The sequence below is a fragment of the Streptopelia decaocto genome (genome assembly GCF_964273445.1).
Source record: "Streptopelia decaocto genome assembly, chromosome: 7".
Lineage (NCBI taxonomy): Eukaryota > Metazoa > Chordata > Aves > Columbiformes > Columbidae > Streptopelia > Streptopelia decaocto.
Genome location: NC_138661.1, coordinates 42389132 through 42416572, shown reverse-complemented (window position 1 = coordinate 42416572; position 27441 = coordinate 42389132). Strand labels below are relative to the sequence as shown.

The following is a 27441-nucleotide window of genomic DNA, read 5'->3' as shown; positions in this document are numbered from 1 at the left end:
CTTCTTCAGAGGGGACACGCCATTCTGACTGTTCTACAGTTTGTTCTTATGTAAATGCTTTGCATTGATATTTTTGATATTCTGTTCTGTGGATATACTTGATCAAAAAATTCTGAACAGTGAACATGAAGGGGAAGCCACTTTTTTGGTGGCAGAAAAAAAGAACTTGAAAAGTAGTGCTGTCTTGGCCTTGAAATGGGAAAACTCCATTGCTTTCCATGAAGGGTTACTTGTTCCTGGGGTTTGTACAAAGTGTCTCTGATACGACGATTCTTTTCCCTTTTGGCAGTTAAAAGAACTGGAAGAAGAGTGGGTCAAAGTGTCATCAGCTGCTCCTAAGCAGACCAGGTTCCTGCGTTCCCAACAGGAGCTGAAAGCAAAATTTGAGCAGCAGCAGGCAGCTGGAGGAGATGCAGATGGAGGTAAATTATTTTATCTCTGAACTCTATTGGAAGATGTATAACTGGTGTGTTATTTGTGAAGGAATACATGAAATTGTAAAGGTGCTTTTTCTCAAACTGGTGCAAAACGTGCAGTGCAGTATACAACAAGACTATGTGGCCGGGGAAAAAATTTCATATGAAAGAGTATCTGTCCTTTGGAATAGCAAAATCACAACCACTGGTAGTGGATTTTTAAAGAAGAGCTCTAGGTGGTGCTGTAGTCAGAATTTCATTTGTCACTCTGCTTATATTTTGCTCTTTTCTGCTTGCAGGAGATGATGACGAAGAAGAGGCAGTACCACAAGTAGATGCATATGAGTTGCTTGAAGCTGTAGAAATTCTTTCCAAGCTTCCCAAAGACTTCTATGAGAAAGTTGTAAGCATAAACTTAAATGCTACCAGTTAATTCTATGGTGTGGACCTAATGAGTCTTAAAACTTACTAGCATTCTGCAATGTGTGCTTTACTGGTATATGGATAATAACCGACTAGTGTAAGTAAAATATAGACTATCATAAATAAGTCTCAAATTTGATTTGTCAACAAGAAAGCTGTAGTTTTAAGGAGCTGAGATGTCCTGGGAATGGGACTGTGTATCGTATTTCTTTGCAGTTACTGATTTTGAACTGTAGGGAGACTTTGGCTTTCTCAGGGTAGAATTCAGTTTTAAAATCTATTGCTTGTGGCAAGCATGCTTCTCTAGAATTGTTTGCCTTTATAAATGAACATAATTTTTCTGCTGTGCAGGAAGCAAAGAAGTGGCAAGAAAGGAAAGAAGCTTTAGAAGCTGTTGAACTGCTGGTGAAAAATCCCAAATTGGAATCAGGAGACTATGCAGACTTGGTGAAAGCTCTCAAAAAGGTAATAAATAAAACCCAGAGTGCACATACAATTAGTATTTTTTGTAATTTATTTGTATTATATTTAAAAAGTTACAGTTGAGATCATACTAATTAGTAGAAAATTTTTAGCTGGAACAGCAGTGGAAATAACCTTATCTGTGACCCACTGACTAGTGTAAAGAATTCTTCCAAGTTTCTGAAACTTGGATTTTTCAGTCTTCAATTTTATGTTGTGGGGTTTTTTTTCCCCTTCTCTTCAGGTTGTTGGGAAGGACACAAATGTTATGTTAGTTGCTTTGGCTGCCAAATGCCTTGCGGGACTAGCTTCTGGGCTCCGAAAGAAATTTGGACAGTATGCAGGGCATGTAAGTAAGAGTATGTACTTTTTTTCTGTTTTTATTGATGCTGGACACCAGAAAGTACCTTAATATTTTTTTCCTGTAAACCTTGGTATTTATCAAAGATATTATTTGTACAATTGTAGATGCTTACCTACCACTTAATGGAGCAAGTAGTGAAATACCTGCTAAGATCTCTTGCATCTTAAGGTTAAGAAGACCTTGTTTGTTCACATGCAGCAACATGAAGCTTACTATTCCAAGAAATCTTCTGTAGTAAGACAACTCTGAATTACTCTGCCATGAAATGAACTTTATTTATATTATCTCATCCTGGAGATGCACTCACAGAAATGCATTTGTAGGCCACAGTGGAAAAAATAGCTTCTGAACCGGAGTTCTACTTAGCAGCTCCAGGATGTGTGTGTTTAGGTTGGCTGGGATTTTTTTTGAGTGTTGGGAGTTCCTGTGTGTGTGTTTGTCTGGGTTTTGTGGGGTTTGTCTGTTTTAAATAACCAAACTACTGAGATTTTTGGTACCAAAACATTCTGGTGGTCTAGTTTAATGCTCTTCTCTGTTCTCCTTTGCTACTCTTCTCATACCAATAGCTAATATCAGGGAATAGAGGGACACTCAACCAATCTCTGGAAAGAAAAGGGGCTTTTAATTAGTTGCAGTTCTCACTTATTTCTCAAGTCTATACTGTGTTCTTTAAGCTGCTCAATCAATTTTTTTTTTCTTGTGATAAGCAAGAGGTGTGTGGGTAGAGCTTAGAGGCAGAGAGAACTGATGTGCCTGGCTGCCAGTAGTGTTATATTTTGTGATGAATTGGAAAGTTACTGAATCTCACTGCTTCAGAAACATTCGAGTCTCCTGAACTCTGAACAACAGTTTGGGCAAAGTCCCTTTCATTTTGACAGCTGTCTGTAGGTGTAAGAAGCATTCTTATATCTGTTCACACTTGATTTGTGTTTGGGGCCAGGACTGCAGGAGGCTGTTGATGCAATCTTTCTTACTGTTGACTTTTTTGAGGGGCCAGTTCTTTTTAATCTCTTTATCAATTATGTGGATGAGGGGATTGAGTGCACCCTTAGTAAGTTAGCAGATGACACCAAATTGGGTGGGAGTGTTGATCTGCTGGAGGGTAGGAAGGCATACAGAGGGATCTGGATTGCAGGACTGAGGCCAGTTGTATGAGGTTCAACAAGGCCAAGTGCCAGGTCCTGCACTTGGGTCACAACAACCCCAGGCAGCGCTACAGGCTCAGGGAAGAGTGGCTGGAAAGCTGCCTGGCAGAAAAGGATCTGGGGGTGTTGATGGACAGCCAGCTGAACATGAGCTAGCAGCGTGCCCAGGTAGCCAAAAAGGCCAACACCATCCAGGCTTGTATCAGAGATACTGTGGTCAGCAGGACTAGGGAAGTGATTGTGCCACTGTACTCAGCACTGGTGAGGGCCCCTCTTGAATCCTATGTTAGGCTTTGGGCCCCTCATCATAAGAAAGACATTGAGGTACTAGAGAGAGTGCAGAGAAGGGCGACAAAGCTGGTGAGGGGCCTAGAGCACAAGTCTGAGGAGTGCTTGAGGGAACTGGGACTGTTTATCCTGGAGAAAAGGAGGCTGAGGGGAGACGTTATTGCTCTCTAGAACTACCTGAAAGGAGGTTGTAGCATGGAGGGCGTTGGTCTCTTTTTCTGAAGTAGCAAGTGATAGGACAAGAGGAAATGGCTTTATGTTGCACCAGGGGAGATTTTGATTGGATACTAGGAAAAAATTCTTCGCAGAAAGTGGTGTCAGGCATTGGGACAGGCTGCACAGGGAAATGGTGGAGTCATCCTCCCTGGAGGTGTTTAAAAGGCATTTAGAACGTGTTTCTTAGGGACATGGTTTAGTGCTAGAGTTAGGTTATGGTTGGACTCTATGATCCTGAGGGTCTCTTCCAACCGAAATGATTCTATGATTCTAAAGGTTAACCCTCTTAGCTACAGAGTTAGTATTGAAAATGTTGAGCCTCTGAAATAGGGGTATAGTTCCATGGTTGCCAAGCAAATGGTGTTGAGAAGGTGGCTTTTTCAGTGCTGTAATGGCAGCTATGAGTTGCATGATCTCAGCACCAGGAAGGATTCAAGTTGCTTTAGAACCGTGGTCTTGTTAACTGTGGGTCAAATGAGAGCTTCTTAATGAGCCGTGCTGAGTGCTGTCAGGAAGCTGGGAAAGAGGGGACTGATTATATACAGTCTTGGATTCCTATAGTACAAGAGCACAGCACTCTGTGCTGTGAAATTGTTTAATTTCTATTCTGTTGCTCTGTGTTTCAGACCATTAGAACCGGAGTATTAATCTGTGATTTGTTTGTCTCTGCTATGAAATTGCTTGAAAATCTGTTAATAGATTGACTGGAATGAATTTAATATTGGAGATCAGCTAGAATAAACTAGTTCATACTGTTGTTGTGTACCCCTGGAGAGGGCAGCAGCCATGTTTACATTATTTCCTTCTCTGCAAAATGTCATGGAGCTGACTATTAGACTTTCCAGTTGTATTAATGAAGACTGGATTGACTTTTTTCTTTTTCTTTTTACCTTTTCCATAGGTTGTTCCAACAATCTTGGAGAAGTTTAAGGAGAAGAAGCCTCAGGTAGTGCAGGCACTGCAGGAGGCCATTGATGCAATCTTTCTTACTGTAAGTAAGACTGACAATTTTCCCATTGTCTGAGAACTAGTCTCTAATTTTGGTTTGCTTTTTCTCTTACTTTACTCAAAACTAATGACTGCTTTATCCAACGCTGTAGACCACATTGCAGAATATAAGTGAAGATGTGCTGGCAGTGATGGACAACAAAAACCCAACAATTAAGCAGCAAACATCCCTTTTCATTGCAAGAAGCTTCCGTCACTGCACACCTTCTACTCTGCCAAAAAGCCTGTTGAAACCTTTCTGTGCTGCACTTCTCAAGGTAAAGCAGGAGGAGTTGGTACTTCTCTGGTATTGACTCAAGTGCTGCTGTTGTGAAGCATGGAATTGTTTTAGGAGAAAGACCCTTGTGGTGATGTAAGGAATAAAGAGTTCTTGTGTGCTGTGTAGCCATCAGAGTCAGTTTTGATTGATGTCTAACTTGAAGAAGATCATCAGTCATAGGAACAATTTAGTCTCCTTTTCTTAGCTTCTCTGAAGCTGAAGACCCACCAAGTTTATAATAGATTCAGCCAGTGATTTGCAACTACTTAACTTCTGGGCACTGTGCTACTTGCTTCTTGCAGACATTTCTAGCAAGCTTTTGTTGAAATGCTACATATAATTCACCACAAATAAAAGAAGCATCATTGATTCAAGTACTGCAATTACACTAGAGCATTTATCAGTGAAAACAATAATGATATATACTTTTTTATCATTGCTAAATAGCCCTTTCCTTGTTATGGGAAATATCCTTGGCTTCAAAACTGGAGGCTTGAACAGGGTTGCAGAACTTGAAGCTCCTTGTGAACTTTCATGGTGCTGCAGTGTCTATTAAAGCATGAATATGTACCCTCTTCTTGTTGTGTGACAGATCCAAAGATGGGAAACTGGCCATATATGAGAAACAGTAGACTTGATCAGTACATAGGAAAAGGGAAGTGAAAATCAACTTTTTTCTTTCTTCAGTGGAATATTAAGGATTATTCTGTACTAGGTGTAGATTTTAAAAGAGGGGAGGGGACTTCTACAGAAGATGGATTTACAAATCTGTTTAGATATGAGCTGCAAGTCATATGATACAAGTTGTCTTTGTCTGCAGCATATCAATGATTCTGCTCCTGAAGTAAGAGATGCTGGATTTGAAGCATTAGGTACTGCCTTGAAAGTGGCTGGAGAGAAAGCTGTGAATCCTTTTCTAGCAGATGTGGACAAGCTAAAACTTGATCGGGTGAGTTTATTTTCATAAATGTTGTAGGAAAAAAAATGCTCCATTTAAGATGCGTCTTAAGCTAGAGAAAAGAGAGGATGTTTTATCTAATGACTTCCAACACAGATTTTTTAAAATGTATATTTTACATAAAAGTTACTGATGCTGCAGGGAACCCGAAAATCTGTTTTTCTTGTTAGGTTATGAAGCATCTTTTCTTTGACTTCCACTATCTAAAATGCGTTAGTATGTTAACATTGCACCTTTTCATTCTTATGTAAAGTATCTGTTTGGCTTCAAGGGTATATTGTGCATGAAGTGGGCTCTGGGGTTTGGTTTGGGTTTTTTTCCATTGGTTGGTTGTATGTGGGGTTTTGTTTGTTTTTGAACATGTTCTCTGTTGGCTAATACAAAGTTTAGGGCTTTAGGTCATAACCACATGGTCTAATTCTATATTATCTGACAGCATTTGGTATTAAAGATTTTCCAACACAAAATTTCATGCTTCTGCATAAGCTGACAGGTCAGATTGAATGATTGTATAATTTCAGGTGCTAAGAATTAGTGTTTAGAACATCTACAACTATTGGGGGAGAATCAATGATTTCTATGTATATAAATGCTGTTCCTTTTGAGCTAAGAAAATGATTCTAGCAATACGGTAATGGCTGATGCCATTGACTGGTTAACATTACTACTGTAAGGGACACAGGATAACAAAATTTTGTTGTGTAAACAACATTAACTCTTCACATTTTTTCCAGAGCAGTCAAGTTTGAGCCACTGCTGTTGAAGGGACGCTATACATCCAATTGTGGTAGCTAAATAGCACTTTTGTTTCCTTTTATTTTTTTTTCTCCTCTCTTTTTGTCTTAATTGTTTATCAGATTAAAGAGTGTGCTGAGAAGGTGGAACTGGTTTATGGTGAAAAGACAGGAGGAGCTGCTGAGAAAAAAGAAGGCAAGCCTGTTGCTGGAAAGACCCCTGCTTTTTCAGGGAATGGTGGAGACAAGGAAGCAAAAGATACAGCAGCCAAACCACTGAAAAAAGCACCTGCTGCGAAGGTAAGAGAGATTGCCAAGAGATTGTCTGACAATCACAGTTGTCTGTGGTTGCATCTAACAGTTACTTATTGAAGACCGAAGGTGGCCTATTGAACATCTTCCACTGAGGAATCACTGTCTTTCTGTGAGAGTAGGTGCAACACATGAATTAAATAAGCTCTAGCAGAAAACTATTTTTTTTGCCTGCAGCTGTTATAGTACTGGAGAGATATGTATTTTTTTACATGAGAATTTTGAAGTGTGGAAAAAATCAGTTCTTTTGATATCTGATGAACTAGAAACCTGTTTGATTCTGGTTAACACTTGCCCACTTCCTTTCTAGCCTGGAGGCCCACCCAAGAAAGGCAAACCAGCTGCAGCTGCAGGTGTGGGAGGTGCTGGAGCAAAAGGCAAGAAGGGCCCTGAGACCAAAGAAATATTTGAATCTGAGCTCTCAGTGAGTATTCTACTATTCTCTGAAACATTAAGTTCTCTGTATAAGTAGCTTTGGTTAATCAGTTCTTTGGCTACTATGGAATTTTTCACTGAAGTTGAGATTGTCGTGTTAGGACAAGGGGAAAGCAATACTTTTAACTGGTAAACTGGATGTATATTTAATTGGTAAAATGGATGTATTTAACTGATGTTATTTATTTGGATGTTAATTAACTGGTAAAATGGATGTATATTCCGGTAAATACACACCTGTCGTTCCGGCTGTTGTTGATACCAGGCCATATAAGACAGTAACAAAAAATCGTACTATATAATAGGGCATATCATGTTGTCTCTGAACTAGGAACAAATGAAAAAAGTAACAACATGACTACTTTATATGTAATTTATGATGCATGTGTTGCCAAAGGTGTCTGGTATAAAAGCCTGGGAATATAGTATTCTGGAGTTTACATTGAAATCTGAAGTAGAATACAGTAATTAAATAAACTACTGCAAGTTTATTCGGTGCTGTTCATGTTCAGTTACATTTCAAGAAAAAGATTGAATTCTGATCCATCTATCCATCTTCCTGGTAGGGAACCAGGCAGACTAACCTATCTATAGGTTAAACAGTAACAAAAAGCTATTAAATCTCTGCTAGATATATCTGCAAGTTTTTTGGACTCTCATTTATCTTTAGAGTATCACTTACAATGAATTCTTTCCATTATGAATCCAGTTCATATTGCTAGTTATACAGTGGAAGGTGAGTATATGCTTCCTGAAGGTGATGCAAACACCAGTGAAACAAGGGAAAAAGTTGTAATTGTTGATATAGTAAATAACTTCTTCATTTTGCTGCAATGGATGCAGAAGATATGTCTTCTTCCATCCACCCTTATCAACCATGGATTCATTGCTGTGAATGTTTTTTTCAAACTTCATACAGAATTATCTTGCAAACTTTAGCTTACCTCTGCTTGATTCTGTACATAGTGGCTACTTGGAATTATTTTTGACACAATTTACCATATTTTTCAGGGATTATTTTTCTGTTGCAGTACAATTTAGCATCTTCCAAAACTCATACGGCCCCTAAACTATAATCCATACAAAATCTTTCAACCTAGAACAGAGAGCTTTGTACAATGCACCACAGTGCACAGGGCCATTCCAATATGTTAAATGTCCTCAAGGCTGCTGCCCCCCTCCAAAGGGGTACAGTGGGGAGTTAACCTTGTTCTGATCTGTCTGCAGATAGAAGTATGTGAGGAGAAAGCTGCTGCTGTCCTTCCAGCTTCTTGTATCCAGCAGTTAGACAGTGGAAACTGGAAAGAGAGGCTCGCCTGCATGGAGGAGTTTCAGAAGGTGAGTTTTTAACAGTTGATAGGAAAAGAGACAGGTAGGGAAAGAGAAAGCAATAATTGGTTCAGCTTTTTAGGCCTGGTGACTCTTTTAAAAAAGATACCAGTAGTAGTGATATGTCAGCACTTCAGGTGGATTAAACAATATTTGCAAAAGACAAGTGGCTTACATGGTTTAAATTGGATCTTATTCCATAATGATAGTGGAGTAAGTCTTCTAGTGTAGTACAGATAGTTATGCTTTTTGTCAAAAATATTTGTATGTGGATTGAGGATGCATAGTGGTCTTTTTAAAACACTAAGTAATTCTAAAGCTTAGTCTCAAAGACAACTAGGTTTAAACAAAGTTTTGCAATGATTGAGCAAAATCAGTTGCAAGTAAGTCCCTGCTGATTGCATGTTAGGCAGCAATTAATTATAATGCTAAATTCAGTTAGCAAATAGTTGATGTTTGAAGCCTTGTACAGTACCAACAGTCTTCACAGCTCATGGTGAGTGCTTCATATAGTCACGAACAAAAAAGCATCATATGTCACTCAGATGTGAAGCCTGGCTTTCTTTCTGTGGTATCTATCGTAAGACCTCTGAGAGTTCACATTTTAAAAGGCATCAGCTGTTGATGTACAAATAGTTCACACCACTACACCATTATAGTTGCAACTGAGTTTCAGTATTTTAGTGGAAAAGGTGACCAACTTAAATTGTGAAACAGTGACTGGATGCACTGAAATGCTGCTGCAGAAGCCAGCTTTACTCAAACTTGAAGATATTATCGTTTCAGTGGAATGAATAAGCTTAACAACAACTAAAACCAGTAATTTTAATTTACGTTCAGGCTTAATCTCTACTGTATAGTCAGCATTCCCATGTGAAAGAAAAGAAAAAAAGCTTGCGTTTTTTCTGTGTGGTTTTTGTGGTTTTTTTTTTTGTTTGTTTGTTTGGTGGTTGTGTATTTGTTGGGGTTTTTTGTTTTGGTTTTGTATGTTTGTTTGTTTTTTAGTGAAGTGTTAAATTTGTAGGGCTGCAAGGGCCACTAGTGCTTGTAAGAACGCTTATTAAAGAACATACAAAGTATAGCGATGTAAATACTGTAGTTCAAATGTTGGGTCAGTACCTGCAAAATAGTTACCCTGTAAAAGTGGGTCTTATAGTAAGGCTCTTCAGGTAAACTCTTATGCTGAGAATTTTTGCAACTTAGCTCAGTGTTAATAAAATATTTACAAGGCATTTGTAACTTTTTGTGGTTTTGGTTTTGTATTGCTCATGACCCACTGGCTAACTTCATGTTTATCCTTTAGGCTGTAGAGCTTATGGAGAGAAGTGAAATGCCTTGCCAGGCTCTAGTAAGAATGCTGGCCAAGAAACCTGGTTGGAAGGAAACAAATTTTCAGGTAATACCTTATCCTGCAGTAACTACCAGTCCATTTTTATTACCTAATGTAAGCTGTGTTTCCAATTGCAAGACTATAGCACTGTGACTGCAGATTTATCTGTAGTGAATGAGAATATGAACTCTGAAATTTGGTTTTGTTTCTGCTGACATTTGGGTCTTAGAGACAACATTTGGAGATATCTACATGTATGTGTGTGTGTGCGGATATGTGTGTGTGTGTATGCATATATAAGTTTTAAAAGCAGATAATGGCTGCCCAGTATTATTAACTGTATATATATACCTATGGGTATAAAAATATATGTATTTGCATATATACAAAGAATTTGTGTATATATGATCATACATGTATATATACAAGTGTGTGTATATAAAGTATGTATTTGTATGCACAGATGTCTGTGTGAACACACATACATTTTTATATATTGAGATGTATATATACATTTGTGTCTGTAGACACACACAAGTAGATATTTTATGTATACAGTTGCGTTCACCCACAACTACCTATGTTTTTAGTGTATCCATAAAAATATATAGATTTAGAAGTTTTGTCTAAAATAATGAAGACATGAGTAACTTCTTCCTGTTACGGATGTTCCAGGTAATGCAGATGAAACTTCATATAGTTGCGTTGATTGCACAGAAAGGAAACTTCTCCAAAACTTCAGCTCAAGTCGTGCTGGATGGTCTTGTAGACAAGGCCGGTGATGTGAAATGTGGGAGTAATGCAAAAGAAGCAATGACAGCAATAGCAGAGGCCTGTCAGTTGCCATGGACTGCTGAGCAGGTGAGTGACCAGCAAAGGTATTCTTCCAGTAAATAAAATGAGAAATATTATGTGGAATGTTCTTTCAGTCTGAGGAGTAAATCCTGAATCTTTGATTATTCTCTATTCCCTGAAAGTTATTTGTTTGTTCTGAAGATACATCCTAAGGCAGAAGTTAAATACAAGTTCCTCCAAAAGAGGAAATAATGAGTAGTAAATCAATACTTTACTGAAATATTGCCGAAGCAGGTACACATCCACGATAAATGTACCTCTGGCTGCCTTTAAGTATGTCAGGAGCTTCTGATTCACTTCACTTGCAATCTTGTTCTGCTACAGTGAAACAACAATTTTTTCCTTGTATTTTACCCCAGCTGTTTCTCTTTACTTGCAGTGCTCTGTTTTTTGCAGATGTCTTCACTCTTGATTATTGTTATTATTATTATTCTTTATTACAGTGCTTTTTGTCTTGGTTTGCCAGTGAAAATTTACACTTCACTCTCTTTGGTTCCAGGTTGTGGCCATGGCTTTCTCTCAAAAGAATCCTAAAAACCAGTCAGAAACTTTGAACTGGCTTTCAAACGCAATTAAAGAGTTTGGCTTTTCTGGGTATGTCTTTTAAGTAAATTGTTAAGAGAAACTTGAACTGAAAGTATTTCTGATCTAGGACTAAGAATCGATTCTTCCTTGTCAAATTGTTCTGAAGAGGGTGACTGCAAGCACATTTGAACTTCTGTTTCTTAAACTCTGATGCTAGCTCTGTCAGGTGCTCTTCTAGCTCTAAAGGTGTAAATGGAATTATCTGACTTCGCTAATAGTATAAGACACTATTACACTACTAGATGCCTTATTCACTTGGCTTTCTCTGAAGAGCATTCTACTTATAGTTTATATGCTATAGGAGTGGGCTAGGCAAGGAGCTGTGGTGTTGCATGTCTGTTATTCCGGTTCTACTTGGATGCGCCTGCACTCAGGTGGATCACTATATTTTATACTTTGAAACAAACCAACAAACAAAAACCTGACAGCCTACAGAAGAGTACATACCAGTATGGTATTGCTCTCCTTAAGAGAGATGAAGTGTTGGTCAACAAAATAGCTGTTATTGCATCTGGCACTGTGAAGGTAAGAATGGATTTTTCATCAGAACTAGGGATAGTGTTCCTTAATTATTAATCGCCAGCCTCTTAACTGAATGTGGTCAAGCATATATAATAAAGTTTACTCATGGGAACAAAATATCTAATCAGCGAAGACTTCAAATATTAGTTTATTTGACTTAGGTGGTTACTATGCCTGTCCAAGTTGTTTTGCAGCTATTAAATGGATAACAACATTGATTAAGTCTGGAAAACACACTGTCTTCAGTAAATTCCTCAAAAAGTATGTATTTCCAGCGGGGTAATCTATGTGGAGATGTGACACTAGAACAGCAGTGACTGAGGCTGCACAAAGGAGGATTCCATAATTGCCTGTTATCTCTTCTATTTAATTCAGTGATGGTATAGAAGATCCAGCAATGTAAACCTTCCTTTCTTGTAAACTTAATTTTGAAATATGTGCTTTTTTTCTGGAAGATCTCGAGACAGACTAACAAAACACACACAAAACAAAACCCCACCAAAAAAACCCACACAAAACCAACGAAAACCACCAAAAACAATCCTCACCTTTATTATGTGGGTGATGTAATTTAAAATACTTTCCGCCTGTAATAATAGTGATCTTTGATATAAATTATCTTGTTTACTGTATTGATTTTCATAGTAGGCTATTCCCCAAACTGATGTCTTGTGATAGTTATTTAAATAGCTACTGTCTATGCTGTACCTGTGATGTTATAAGTGCAAGTGTCTTCTGTTTGTATGAATCTGTTCTCTGCATTTTTTCCTTTAGCATATTGTGATGAATTTGGTTTTTTGTTGGTGCTTCCTGTGTTCTGTTTTACTTACAGGGCTTATCTTTTTCCCACAGACTGAATGTCAAAGCGTTTATCAGTAACGTGAAGACGGCTCTTGCTGCAACTAACCCAGTGAGTAAATTTAGAATTGTAATCCTGAATTATTATTGATCCTTAATGTGAAGACTGAGTGCTTTTCTTTCTGGCAGGCTGTGAGGACTTCTGCCATTACCTTGTTGGGAGTCATGTACCTGTATGTGGGGCCTTCTTTGCGAATGTTTTTTGAGGATGAGAAGCCAGCCCTTCTCTCCCAGATAGATGCAGAATTTGAAAAGGTATGAAGTGTAGCTCTCATACTACCAAACATCATTAGTTACTTGGAAACTTCAGTAGTTGGAATCTGTAATAATATGGTGGTCTAACCTGTGTTTCTATAGGTGACCTGGATTTTTGAAGGCAGCTCACCAAAGCAGCTGAAAACTCATTGTATCTGACTATGTCATTAGTCACTTTTTTTGTTAGAAACTTCAAAAGTTTCTGGTTTTGTTTAAATAGCATAATGTTTTGGAAGTCTGTTGCCCTGAGACAGTGCATTCATATTGTGCAAGTGTTTATTTTTTTTAAATGTCAAATGAAAAACTCTAAAATAGCTGTTTCTGAATTTTGGGGGGGGGGGGGGAGGACGGGGTTGTTTGTGTGGGTTTTTTTTTTTGTTTTGTTTTTTGGGGTTGGTTTGATTTTTGTGTGTGATGTTTGGGTGTTTTAGTTATGTGTATTTGTTGGTTGGTTGTGGGTGTGGGTTTTTTTGTTTGTTGTTTTTTGGGGCGTTTTTGTGTGTGGGTTTGGTGGCGGAGGTTATTTTTTTAATATATATTTTTCTTATGTGTTTGGCTTTTTTGTTGCTCATAGATGCAAGGGCAGACGGCACCAGCCCCAACTCGTGGAATTTCCAGGCAGAGTGTGGGAGGTGGAGATGATGGTGAGGAAGAGGAACAAGAGGAAGTTGGGAATGATGTTGTGGATCTCTTGCCAAGAACTGATATTGGGTAGGTTTGGATTCTGCAACCTGAAGACCTGCTTCCACTGTAATTCAAAACTTTGTGTTTATAAACACTTTCTAGGCAGAAATCTGTGGTGCTATACCACTCAAATATGACAAGACACACAAATAAGAAAATGAACTTTTAATCTTTTTTCCTATTCTAGTGATAAGATCACAGCTGAACTAGTGTCTAAAATTGGGGACAAAAACTGGAAGATCAGAAAGGAAGGTCTAGATGAAGTGACAAGCATAATTAATGAAGCTAAGTTCATAGAGCCAAACATAGGAGAACTTCTGACTGCTTTGAAGAGTCGTCTCAATGACTCCAATAAAATCTTGGTATGTTATTTAAAATAGTGTTTCAGCTATTTCCAGCTTAGAACTCAAGACAAACTATTTATGATTTCTGAACCTTGCTTATTACTCAGTCTGTTACAATGTCATGAAATCAACGGTTGGAAAACGGCAAACTGTGTATTTCTACCTCATATGTTTGCCTGTTTTTATAAATGTTTGCCTTTCTCTTTGCTTAATATTAAAAAAAAAAGCCTTCAAAAAGGGAAAATCTGCCCCCCTGGATGTAAGATAAGCAAGTAAAGAAGAAATAAGTTTGAGTAATTGCTCTGCTTGTGACAAAAGTGAAGTGTGCCTTGTTTGAAAATGTTCGGTTGAACTTTATTTACTCTGAATATAGAAATAAATTTTACTGATCTGTGATGAATTTGGAGTCTGGAATAGATAACGTTGAACAGGCATTCTGAAGGACAAGCCTAGATGTACAGTAGCATTACTTTTTCTATTGTGACTTGGACTCTCACGCACATGGTTGTAATAGTATTTTATTCAAAGCCTTTTTTTTATGTGCAGGTGCAACAAACACTGAGCATCCTTCAGCAGCTGGCAACAGCAATGGGCCCCAATATCAAACAGCATGTGAAAAATTTGGGCATTCCTGTCATTACAGTCCTAGGAGACAGTAAGGTAGGATACTCATCAAGGTCTTTCCCTTCTGCTGCTCACTATCTGAGCTATGCCTGAGAAGAACTATGGTTGTTTGGCCTTGCTTTTGAGAGGTGGATGATAGTTAAAACTTTTTTGGAAGCTTAGCAATTTATTTTGAAAGTTTCTTGTCTAAATGACAACTTATTATCCAAATATGAATGTGTGCCTGAATATATATTCTGCCTGAGATGTGTTCTTCTGCTTGTACATAAACTCAGTCATTGTCAGAATTCAGCTTTTAAATGTAACGTGGTGACTGTTGGCATACTTTTAATGCTGAAAATATACTACTTTAGATCCTAATCAGGTTTGCTTGGTAAAGTTGCTTGTAGAACTTCTGTTCTTTTAGTGTGTCAGTGTGGAGTCCAGTGTGCATTGTCTTTGTATCACTGTGTAGGAGACCTTTGAATTCTAGGTAGATACAGGACACTCACAACTGACACCAAGTTTGTATAATGTCAGTGTTGAGCTTGTCAAGATGCTGTGTCAAAATCAAAGCTAGGACCATGGGAAAGAGCTGTTGGGAGCAGTGGGAAAAGGAGGCTTGGGAAGATGCCAATGTCTTGTGCCAGAAGTCGCAGGCAATTATCTGATGTCTCTGCTCTGAATGTGAGTAGGAAAAAGAGCACACATGGGATCTATCTGTCCCAAACAATGCAAGCACTAGGGCTAGTCCTAGGGCTAGATAAAAACTCTTGGTTCAAATTGTTTTCTCATGAAGAATCTTAAAGAACTGAGGTTTTACATTATTAAGTTCGATTCTTCTTTTATTCACCGGTTAATGTTGACAAAACAAGTTCCCTTCAGTTGCAATTCCATGGCTTAATGATAAGACCAACTGCAATTAACCTGTACTAAAATGCGGAATACCAGTGTTACTTGTAGGCACTACAACACTAACAGGATTGTATGCTCATTCAAACATTGTCACAGTAGTAACTTTTTTGATGTACTACAAGATTTATGCAGTTTTTCCAGTTGCTGGAGTTTCTGAGGTTGAGGAGGGCCCTATTTGGGCCCTATTTTGAAATGTTGGCAGTGGACCCACTGAATAGTTGAAGAAAACCAACAACCTATAACTTGAATGAGGACAAGTTAGGTTTTGGTGATGGGATCTAAGGCCTCTTCAGAGAGGCTGATGAGCATCTATTTAGCTGTAGCACACGATTTGTTTCTTTCCCTCAATGAGCTTAAAGATGGGACAAGTTATTTGCAAAGATGTTCACTTCTTATTTAGGTAGATGCCTGGATAAATCCATTTTAAATGCAAAGGTGACATACTAAATCTAAATGAGTCTCTTATACTATCAGCTTGCCTCAGAAATTCAGCCTACAGGAGACAGTCACATGTATGGAGTCATGACTATACTGATAACATTTTGAAGAACCATGGTTGTTAAGTATTCCATTTGACTTCCCCTAACTTCATATAGCCACTCCAAAAAGAATGCTGTTCTACATTTTGCTTGGAAAAAACACTGAAGATGTGAATTTGATAGGGCTCCCCTGTTCCTAGCTTGACTTTTGTCTGTGTGTGTCTTAAATAAGAGTGCCCCAATAGCAGGCTCTGTAACCCACTTGCCTTGATTTGTGAATGTGCTAAGTCTATTTTAAGCATTATGTAAATCATTAACCATATTCTGTAGCTTGTTTGAGAGTTAGGAGACTCCCAAAATTCTCATCAGTGAATGATGCAAAGTGCTTTTAATGACAGCCTTTGTCCTTTTTTATCCAGCTTGGTTTTTTTAATTATGCTAGGTAAGTATAGTGGCTAATTCAGTGACTTCCTGTAGCTGATACTGTCACTGAAACTAAACTCTTCTGAATCTTTGACTTCTCTAGCAGTGAATAAAAATAGAGATTGCAAAGCCTGTGATGTAGAAGGGTGAATCTGTTGCCTCTTCTGTTGTAATCTTCTGACCCCTCTTTAGGATTATTCTTCTTAAATCTTGTTCTTGCCACAGAATAATGTTCGTGCTGCTGCACTAGCAACTGTGAATGCCTGGGCTGAACAAACTGGCATGAAAGAGTGGTTGGAAGGGGAAGACCTGTCTGAGGAGCTCAAAAAAGAAAATCCTTTCCTAAGACAAGAGGTAAGTTTCTTTTAAAAAAACTTCTCCCTTTGTGTGTCTAATCAAAATAACCTTACTTGCTATGAACTGTGTTTATCTGTGCAGACTGAAATGACACAATGCTACCATTACATGAGTAAACAAGTAGCTTTGTGTTCATACTGATATAAAATTGTGAAAGGCCAGAAGGATAATAAGGAACTTTATTCCTGCGTGACAACTGTCATCCAGATTTCAGCGCCTCTGAAATTAAACATTTGTCTATTTGATTGGCATTTTAAGAGCCTAGTGTGTTTTCCCTCAAATTAACCACATGGTAATGAAGACCAGAACTGAACTGGAGGCATTGATATGTTTGTTAGTTTCAAAAGGACGAAACAGCCCATGCAGTCCTAGCAGACCAGGCTCCAAGTTTGAACTTAACTGCGTATTAACATACTGTACTGAACTTTTTTATTTTATTGCTGACATTAAAGTTGATGCTGGTTAAGGATATTTGTCTGAACAAATGTTTTTATTTGGAATGGTGTTTTTCCTGCTTGCACAGTGGCATGTGAAGGACCACTGTTCAGGCTCTCATGGCCTGACAGAGCGCTGTGAGCACTTCTTCAAAACATTTTTTCTTTTTTTGTCTTTCTTTCAGCTTCTTGGTTGGTTGGCTGAGAAGCTGCCTACCCTCCGTTCAGTTCCTTCTGACCTGCTCTTGTGTGTGCCTCACCTGTACTCCTGCCTTGAAGATCGAAATGGGGACGTGCGTAAAAAGGCACAGGATGCCCTGCCATTCTTTATGATGCATCTTGGCTTTGAGAAGATGACAAAAGCCACCAGCAAGCTGAAGGTATTGCTGTCACGGAGATAACGTGGCCTTGAATTAGTAGACGTTAACAAGTCAGGCTCACAATCTCATGACATACTGTTTTGAGTCATGTAAGCTAGTCTGCATTGAATATTTCCAGGGGGGCTGAAAATAGCATCAGGAGGCTGAGAGTTAGAGCTTTCTCTGCCTTAGAAGGAATGCTGCCACTGCAGGTTTATCACTTCAGGAGCTTGATATTTATTTAGTCTGCTTTTCTTCTGAAAAAAATCTACCTGCAGATGGTTTCCATACCAGTTACTGTTCAGTTGTGTGCCTTTGAACACATGCTTTAAGATGGCTTCTAGCAATTTGGTCGATCTTGTGGATCCTTGAGTGCTAAATCACTGTTAGGGCATTCTGTTAATGTCATAGGACTGCTCACCTGGAACAAATTGCTGGTTCACATGTTTCCCATAGGTTTTGCAGAAGAAACTTAATGGAAAGATATTTTTATCTCAGAACAGCAATACTTGAAAACATCGATCTTTTAAATAAATGTCCTGGAATACACTAACCAGAGAATAGGTTGTTTTAAACTATTGTCATTTTCTGTGTCTGTGACATGTATTAGTAGTCAGTATCACTAATCTTTCCAAACGTATCACTTCTTCCCTCCCCACTCTCTCTTCTCTAGCCAACTTCCAAAGACCAGGTACTGGCCATGCTTGAGAAGGCCAAAGCCAACATGCCAGCCAAACCAGCTCCGCCCGCTAAAGCATCTTCCAGAGTGGCAGGGGGAGCAGCTCCAGCCAAATTCCAGCCTGCCTCAGGTAACCTCTCTTAAGCTCTAGGAAATGACTGAGAGAAAGGGTGGTTTTCTTTTCCCTTAAGAAATTGTTTTGGTGTAAAATAACACTTTACTGCTTGTTTGGTTTTGAGAGCCATGGGTTCTGTAAAATTGATTCTCTAGGAAGGGGTTTTATTTCCAGGATCTGCGCATGGGAATTAAAGGACTAGATTAAATCTCTGCTGTTAAATTTGATGAAGATGGTAGCTTGATTATCTGCGGGGAAGAGCTTTTAGTTGTACATGGATGATACTAACTGCAGTATGCTATTGTAGAATAAATTGTACGTAAATGGAGAAGCAAGCTATTTTAAAGATAACTTTCAGAACTACATATTTTAGGCTACCTCTGTGATTTGGACTGGTAGTAAAAACATTGCTTCATAGATGCAAAGGTTATGGTGCTTGTGCAGTATTTGCTCTATTAACAGCCATTGTTCTGGTTTCTTTTTGTGTTGTTTTTTTTTTTTTTTTTTTTGGTTGGTTGGTTGGTTTGGTTTTTTTAATGTGGATACACTGGAAAGTAAATGAACATACAAACAAAATTAGTTAATAAGATTTTAGTGCTTCTCTGTTTCTAAACTAAGTGGACATGTATGGATTTAATGCTTTGCAATTCTGAAAATGTATCCTTGCAGGGAATCATTTGATTAGGTTTGTGTTTACTCATATGTATTGTGTGCATGTATGTGTGGAAACAAGTGAATAGTCTTATATATCTGTGGTGTGGAAGTCAAGTTTTCAGGGGTTTGGGGAAGCTTTTTGATGCGGCAGAGGAAGATAGATACTTAGCAGGAGGAGTTCAGCATAGTTAAGGTTACAAATGGCTGTGTGATCCTAGTGAGTTTTGTTTGCGCTTCTGGTCTTACTTGTGATTGAGTCGACTTCTGATGTAGGAGGTTTTTTTCCTTTCCACACAACCATCTGTCAGCTTCTCTTTGAAAACCTCTACTTGGTACTGAAGCTAAAACCCATAGACTTGAGGCATTTTTTTTGTGATGTTAGTCTGATTTTAGCATAATTTTTTTAAATGTTTCATTAATTTTTCTGTACTATTTCCCTAGTGTAGTTCACTGTACAGCTACCAGAATGCTTGTGCTGATGCAGAAGAGAGGGTAATGGGATTAGGGTACAAGTGATTCAAAGAGGCAGTCCTGCCTTATCTTTCTGGGGCTGACTTACCTGCTCAAACTGGGTACAGCTACAGCTGTAGACATTGGCTCCACAGTATATGTGTGTGTGCATTCTGAAATTGTTAACTACGAATTTGCTAACCTATTATGATCCTAATTATGAAAACTTTGTATGCTAACATGAAATTCAAGGAATTTCTTTTATGGGTCTAAAATCTTCAGACCTCTGTGTGGTAAGCGTATTGTATCAATGAGCAGTTTTTCTTCAGTCCACAAAGAGTTGAGAACTGTGCTGACATAAAATCAGTTTTTTGATAACTTGAAATGGTCTGTTGTTTCTCCAGCACTTGCTGAAGATTCAGGGTCCAATACCATGGAATCCAAGCCTGATCCCAAAAGAGCCAAAGCAGGAGGAGCCTCCTCTAAAGCTAAGGTATGTTGATTCTATTTTGTAAAAAATTAGTTCAATAAAGTTGGTAGCTGTAGTTCATTAATGTATCATAGGTAGAAGAGTATAGCCCTTGCTAAGGACTGCTTTTACTGAGAATCTTCATGTCTGTCTTGGTTCTGAAATGACAAATGTTCCTGTATAATTTCCTTAACCACTACTTTTGTCATTACCTATTTAGTTCTTAAAGTTTGTGTTGTCAAAAATGCAGTCTCGCAAGCAGCTCAGTACATGTTCTAAATCTGTTTGGCCTACTTGATTTTCATGCTGTTGAATTCATTCTTATGATTGCAGTTCCAATGTTATACTTTGAACAGTATTTTTGAATCAATTAATCAAAATAAATTAATCTCTCCTTTACAGTGTGAAGGATAAAATATTCTGTCACGAGTGCAAAAACAGAATGAAAATGCTTAAATGCATAGTAATAATCTCAACTGATTACATTAGAATTTGTGGTTAGGTTTTTCCTGTTGTTTTGTGTTAACAGTATTTTTTATTTTGCTGTTAACTTTAAAGTTTCTTCTATGTACATAACTTAAAAAAAAAAAGACAACCAAACTGTTCTACAGTCCTGTTGCCTCCATTGTGTATAGTAGTGCTGTAATGAGTACATTTGAGGAAGGTTCAGATCTGTGGCAGGAATGAGTGGAACAAACCTTGAAGGATGTTGTAGATTTGCCTGAGCTGATGTAGTCTTCCATTGAAACTCAGAATGTCTTTGCTGTGAACGCTTTAAAAGGTTTGGATTGGTAACTCCTAAGAGTAAACAGCTGTGTAACAACAAAGCCTTTTCTGTGGCTTATTTGCAGCAGTCAGATGTTAATAGCAGTATGTCCAAGGGCAATACCAGCTTGTCCAAAGCTAATACAAGCCTCAGCAAAGGCAATACCAGTCTGACAAAGAGCAAATCTATCAAACAGGTACCACACTGGGATTTAGGGATTTGTGTGGGTGACTAGCACACTGGTTGAGTGATGTGTCCTATTTCACAGGGTGCTACTGCGCACACTGTCGTGGGTATTGCTTCCACAGCAGCAGAGCACATTCTTTTAAAATTCTAATCAACAGTATTCTTCGAGCTTCTCTCTGGCTCTTGTACACATACGCAGCATGAGGTTGGCTGGTATCTAATGCTTGCAACTGCTTGGACTGAGGCAGGTCTGTAGGTCTTGTGTTGCCTGTTAATACTTTGCTTTTTTTAGGGTGTCCAGGGGAAGAAAGTGCTAAGCAAGCCTAATTTGAAGGAAGACGATGATAAATCAGGTCCTATTTTTATCATAGTCCCAAATGGGAAAGAACAGAGGATGAAAGATGAGAAAGGTCTGAAGGTGAGAAAAATCTGAATGTTATTCACAAGTTTCAAAGAGAGTAATTTTAGCACATTCTTTCATTTTTTACTTTAAAATTCAACGTGCTGTGACATGAAAGTTTGATTACCTAGTTCTTCAGTTGACTTTCACAGACCAGTATTTGGTTTACTGTGGTGTTTCTGTTCTGATTTCAAATTTTGTGCATTTATAGACTAATAAAAACAGAAGGAGTTTTACAGCTTTGTAGTGATGGTCTTCAGTTATGAAGTATCAGCAAGTTTTTCCCTGAAAATGGTTGACTAATTTCAGAGTTCTTGGATACATTGTAGATGCTTTAATGTACTTATGTTAAATGACCCTGTTTACCAAGTTTGTCTGTCTTAGGGAAATTCTATTACTTCTGTGCTTGTTATTTGTAACTTGCTAGTAAATAGGCCTATCTATAGCTTAAAAACATCAACTGTAAGTAATAATAATTAAGATAATGGCCTAAAGATAACCACTACACATAAAAAAAATTTCTCATGTAAGCCCAGGTGAACAAACACCACTGAATTTTCCCCATTAGTTGAAAATGGATTCTATAGCATAATTAAAAGGGAGGCAATTTACAGATTCTTTCAGGAAGAAAAGGTGTTGCTTGCTTTGAGTCCCGAATGTTGCCTTTTACAGGTGTTAAAGTGGAATTTCACTACTCCCCGTGATGAATATATTGAGCAGCTAAAAACTCAGATGTCCAGTTGTGTGGCCAAATGGCTACAGGATGAGATGTTTCATGCTGACTTCCAGCACCACAACAAAGCACTGGCTGTTATGATTGAGGTGAGTTTGGATCTGTGGTATTAGCTGATGGTGTACAGAATTATTCTCTGCTATGAAAGTTTCTACTTGAATTTAAACAACAAAAAAAAAAAATTTCAAATAGGAATTCTCTGAAAAGCCAGGGGCGGTTGTTCTGTGAAGGTGAAACCTTAACATACACAGAAATTATTTTTCAGAGGAATGATGAAATTGGTACAGATATTATTTCTTGGGAGAAAGGAAAATTTACTCACTGGAGACTTTTTAGAATTTCAGAAAGCTGTGTAAGTTGAAAGTGAGTACTTATGATTCCTAGGGATCAACCAATAGATGTATATCATCTTATCAGGTATAGCTTTTCATATTATCTGTTCTTTTCTTGAAAAGTGTGTTTCATTTTGCACAACTTCTTTTTTTTCTTTTTTTTTTTTCTTTCTTTCTTTAAGCACTTGGAGAGTGAAAAAGATGGAGTCATCAGCTGTCTGGATCTGATCTTAAAATGGGTTACCCTGCGGTTCTTTGATACCAACACAAGTGTTTTGATGAAAACACTTGAGTACCTTAAACTGCTTTTCAACTTGCTGGGTCAAGAAGAGTATCACCTTACTGAAAATGAAGCATCCTCTTTCATCCCGTACCTTATCCTAAAGGTACAGTTCATTGTACAGAAACTTAGTTATTTTTCTTGAGGAATATATGAGGCTACCATCAAACACTGTAATATGTGCATTCCAAATATATTGTGAATGGAGCTAAATCCAGTTGACAGCCAGTGATGAGTGGGGTTTCCCAGGGCTCAGTATTGAGACCAGTTCTGTTTAATTTATCAGTGATGTGGACGAGAGGATCAAATGCATCCTCAGTATTTGTATATGGCACCAACTTGGGTGGGAGTGTTGATCTGTTGGAGGGTAGGAAGGCCAGACAGAGGGATCTGGACTGGCTGGATCGATGGGCTGAGGCCAATTGTATGAGGTTCAACAAGGCCAAGTGCCAGGTCCTGCACTTGGGTCACAACAACCCCAGACAGCACTACAGGCTCAGGGAAGAGTGGCTGGAAAGCTGCCTGGCAGAAAAGGATCTGGGGATGCTGGTCAACAGCTGGCTGAACATGAGCCAGCAGTGTGCCCGGGTGGCCAAAAAGGCAAATAATATCCAGGCTTGTATCAGAAATACTGTGGTCAGCAGGACTAGGGAAGTGATCATCCCCCTGTACTCAATGCTGGTGAGGTCTGAGAGGGCCCCTCACTACAGGAAAGGCAGCAGGTGCTGAAGAGAGTTCAGAGAAGGGCAACAAAACTGGTGAAGGGTCTAGAGAACAAGTCCTGTGAGGGGCAGCTGAGGGAACTGGGGCTGTTTAGCCTGAAGAAAAGGAGGCTATGGGGAGGGAGACCTTGTAGCTCTCCATAAAATACCTGAAATGAGGTAGTAGGGAGGTGGGTGGTGGTCTCTTTTTTCCCCAAGTAGCAAGTGATAGGAAGAGAGGAAATGACCTCCTGTTCTGCTAGGGGAGGCTTAGATTGTACATTAGGAAAAAATTTCTTCATTGGAAGGGAACATGGGCAAAAGGGTGAAAGCAGTGGAACAGGCTGCACAGGGAAGTGGTTGAATCACCATCTCTGGAGATGTTTAAAGGATGTGTACATGTGGCACTTAAGGACATGGTTTAGTGGTGGACTTGGCAGTGTTAGGTTAATGGTTAGACTTGATGGTCTTAATGTTTATTTCCAACCTAAATGATTCTATGATTCTGTAATGCATATTTGCCTTCAGAAGCTGTTTACCAAAAGGGTTTTGCATTGAGAATAATTCTGGCTTTCTTAATGTTATTTTACTTCTTCATTAGGTAGGAGAACCAAAAGATGTCATCCGCAGGGATGTACGTGCCATTCTCAACAGGATGTGTCTCATCTATCCAGCCAGCAAGATGTTCACTTTCATCATGGAGGGAACAAAATCCAAGAATTCAAAACAGCGTGCAGGTGGGAAATGGCATCATGAACTGGGCAATTGCAGAGTACTTGAAATTGCTCTGGTTTCTTTAACTTGAAAAACCCAGTGTATAGTGCTTGGTAGATAGTAAGATTTGGTTTTGTAGAACATGTTATGGAAATGTTTGTGTTTAAGGGGTCAAATTTTAAAGTAGTATCATCTTGCTTTTTATTTTTGGTGTCTTTTTATCTTCCAAAGACAAGCCATCTATTAAATTGCTGTCAGTATTAACACTATGAGCCTCCCTTGAGTAGGCTTGTTAACTTAGTGAAACAGTAATGGAGAGAGCAGTAACAGTACTATTGCCCAGGTGACTAAGGGAATCAGTTAATCTGATCAAGACTTCGGAAAGAAACGTCTCTACACTGTACATCTGTCTTAACTTTATTATAGAAATTATTTGCAGTGTGTTTGTAGTTCAAACAACTCCATAGTCACCTTGAGAATATCTCGTCTTGATATAATCAGAAAGGTAAATTATATAATATAGCATTGCAAGCTCTCACCTGTCTAAACTACCTGTGAAGTTACCTGAAACATTGCTCATATATGGTCATGCAAAATATTTGAAGGCTATAGGGGTGATTTACAGCTTTTAGATGCTGTGTGAAGTAGTTTGAACCTTTAGTTTACTATTAATCTCAGAAATCACCTGAAAGTATATCTGTCATCACTGGGAGAGTTTTTTTTCCCAGCAGCTTTAAACTGGAATGTGCATGTGTCATTTTCTTCCTTTAGAATGCCTGGAAGAACTTGGATGTCTTGTGGAATCATATGGCATGAATGTATGCCAGCCAACTCCAGGGAAAGCCTTAAAAGAAATGGCAACTCATATTGGTGACAGGGACAACACTGTGCGCAATGCTGCACTGAACACCATTGTGACTGTCTATAATGTTCATGGCGACCAAGTGTTCAAGCTGATTGGAAATGTGAGTGTAACTGGAAACAAGATTTAAAAAAAAAAAAAAAAATTATTTTATTTTTTTTCAAATCCCTACACTCATGGAGGGAATTAGCACTGTTTTGCTTGTGGTGGGTCATGACACATGTTGCTGTTTGTGTCAAGAGCATTTTGTAATGCTGAAAATAACTTGCTACACCATAAATCCTCTAACAGTTAGTTGCTTAATTCCTGATTGTGGGATATATAACCTGGATGTTGAATGAAAAACTAAATTTGAAGAAACAAGCAGAACACTGACTTTTATGGGAATTACATTGTTTATAGTCAACGGTATAGGTAATACTTGTGACATAAAATGATGTTTGGGTAACCTATTGGGCAGAAAATAGCAAGTTATTTGGGCTTCATCAAGTACTCTTGTCTTTTTCATGCCAATTTCTACCAACTGCTTTGCAGTTGCAGTCTGGCAAATTTGGTTTGTTTGTGCTAATACTGCACTTCAGTGCTTAAGGTCTGTGACAGTAATTTGTTGCTTTGTATTGCTGTATTGTTCTCTGGAAGTCATACTCAGCCATGTCATCTAAAATGCAGTGAAAGTTAAAGGTGGCAAGACTCAGTTTCCAGTCTCCAGCAGTGGAAAGCTAGTTCACTATGTTGTCTACAATTACCGTGCCTAACAGACTAAGTATATTGAATTCTAGCTGAATCAAGAGCTGTTAGTCCATTCTTACCTGTTCTGTTCTCTGAATTTGTGGTCTTGGTAATGTTTCTAGCAGCACTTAAACTCATGGGAATATGATAGATATGTTGATGCCTATACTTATTTTTCTATTGTGTTATATGCCACAGTGCATACAAGCTATTGGAGGGATATTTTATGGAGTACGATGAACAGGGAAGCAAGGCTGGTGTTTTGCTTTTGGTTTTTTTTTTTATTCCCAACTTCCTGAAATGTTGAGATGTAACGTGATTCTGAGAGAATCTTCATGAGAATCAATGTTGTGTTTTCATTAACATTTTAGATTCCCATCTTGCTTTAACTGTTGTTCAGAGTACAGTCTGCCTCCTCCTCTGTGTTGCATGGTCCATTTGCTTTTGGATTTTCAAGGTTAAGAAAAGAACTATAGCACCTGAACCATTCAGCCCTTTTTAACCATGGCTTTCTGAGCTTAAGTATGGTCCATCTTGTTCCAAAATGCATGGCTTCTCAATAAGGTTTCCAAATCATAGGGATGCTGGAAAGTACTTTCCAAAAAATTGTCACTGCTACTTTTGTTCAAATGTAGTTATTACTAACATTCAGTCCTCTAGGTGAGCAGGTAAATATGATTCTTGTCATCACATGATCTGGAGCGTTCAGTTGGCTTACTTTGTGGTCAGGTTGCATTATGGGTATGTGAAATAGTTCAGCTTTTAGAAAGACCCTGGTTTCTGTGAGGGGTCCAGAGAGTTAAAGCATTGCCTGGGCTCCTAATAGGGGATATAGAAAGGTAAGTGGGTGCCTTTTTTTGGTGTGTTTTTTGTTTTGTGTGGGTTTGTTGACTGTTTTTTGTTGTTTGTTTGGTTTTTTGTTTTGTTTTGTTTTTTTTTTTCAGCAATGCAAGCAGCAATACATGATACTGCTGCAGTTTAAATTCAAGATGACTTGGAATTATGTGGTCTAGAAATAGCTGTATTCAGTTCTACAGCTTGTCAATATATATTAGATCCTGAAGTAGCATCTGTCAGTCCAGAATATCTCTGAGATTTCTGCTAGATGGTCATATTGACAGTTCTTAGCCTTGGTATTAGAGAACTTCAATCTGCAGTAATAACTGCTATACCTCGTGTAGGTGACCAAGATTTCTAAAATCTCTACAATGCAAATTGAGTGCAAGTGTTGTGCGTTACAGCTTTCTGAGAAAGACATGAGCATGCTGGAGGAAAGAATAAAACGATCAGCCAAGAGACCGTCTGCTGCTCCAGTGAGACAGGCAGAGGAGAAACCTCAGCGTACTCAAAACATAAGCGCTAATGCCAGCATGCTGCGGAAGGGACCAGCTGAGGACATGTCTTCCAAACTCAAGTACGTAATGTTATGTTATGGTCTATATCCTGCACAGTGTATGTACCAATACCATGTCTGGCAATGTTATTTTCGTTCTTGTATCATCATCTTTGCATGTTGTAAAATTTGGCCATATAATATAAAACAAAATGTCTGAATCTTTTTTTTGTCTTGTCTGTCTTGAAATCTTTCTAAATGGTCTTGTGCCTTTTTTCACTGCTTCTCCATGGACAGAATTATGTATCGCACTTATAGGATGTAAGTACTGCCCACAAAACTCCTTGGTAGCAAGGCTCTTGTATCTTTCAATTTCTATCCTAGTCATCGTTTCCTGATGGTAACAGGCTCACCATGGCCAGTGCTAGGTTATTTACAGGTTTCTTTCTAAAGAAAGAAACTAAAATTACTGGTTTCTGCCAAGGTAACTATATATCAAGCTGCAGGCAGACATGGCACTTCCATGTTAGGCAGCTATTAGAAATACTGAGAGAACTTCCTCTGTGTTACATCAAACTTGGTGTTGATTGGACCGTGTTCTTAACTTGTCAGGGCAGACATACAGCACAGAACTGGATGAGCATGTGTGAATAATAGAGCCTGAGGCAACAGTACCAGAAACAGAA

General features: G+C 38.5%; 1 protein-coding gene across 1 annotated transcript in view; it reads left to right on the top strand.

Moving 5' to 3' along the window:
* CKAP5 (cytoskeleton associated protein 5) overlaps positions 1 to 27441 on the top strand; it is a 52093-nt gene that overhangs the window by 15790 nt on the left and 8862 nt on the right. The window contains exons 6-33 of the mRNA XM_082057409.1: positions 290 to 422; positions 716 to 819; positions 1191 to 1304; positions 1546 to 1650; positions 4216 to 4305; positions 4415 to 4579; positions 5402 to 5530; positions 6397 to 6573; positions 6896 to 7009; positions 8248 to 8358; positions 9653 to 9745; positions 10355 to 10540; positions 11034 to 11128; positions 12494 to 12551; positions 12629 to 12754; positions 13329 to 13465; positions 13626 to 13800; positions 14329 to 14442; positions 16428 to 16556; positions 17179 to 17373; positions 18026 to 18161; positions 19655 to 19743; positions 20964 to 21089; positions 21744 to 21893; positions 22319 to 22522; positions 23719 to 23854; positions 24603 to 24796; positions 26664 to 26836. Coding sequence (XP_081913535.1) covers positions 290 to 422; positions 716 to 819; positions 1191 to 1304; positions 1546 to 1650; positions 4216 to 4305; positions 4415 to 4579; positions 5402 to 5530; positions 6397 to 6573; positions 6896 to 7009; positions 8248 to 8358; positions 9653 to 9745; positions 10355 to 10540; positions 11034 to 11128; positions 12494 to 12551; positions 12629 to 12754; positions 13329 to 13465; positions 13626 to 13800; positions 14329 to 14442; positions 16428 to 16556; positions 17179 to 17373; positions 18026 to 18161; positions 19655 to 19743; positions 20964 to 21089; positions 21744 to 21893; positions 22319 to 22522; positions 23719 to 23854; positions 24603 to 24796; positions 26664 to 26836 — 3758 coding nt within the window. The remainder of the gene's footprint in view (positions 1 to 289; positions 423 to 715; positions 820 to 1190; positions 1305 to 1545; positions 1651 to 4215; positions 4306 to 4414; positions 4580 to 5401; positions 5531 to 6396; positions 6574 to 6895; positions 7010 to 8247; positions 8359 to 9652; positions 9746 to 10354; positions 10541 to 11033; positions 11129 to 12493; positions 12552 to 12628; positions 12755 to 13328; positions 13466 to 13625; positions 13801 to 14328; positions 14443 to 16427; positions 16557 to 17178; positions 17374 to 18025; positions 18162 to 19654; positions 19744 to 20963; positions 21090 to 21743; positions 21894 to 22318; positions 22523 to 23718; positions 23855 to 24602; positions 24797 to 26663; positions 26837 to 27441) is intronic.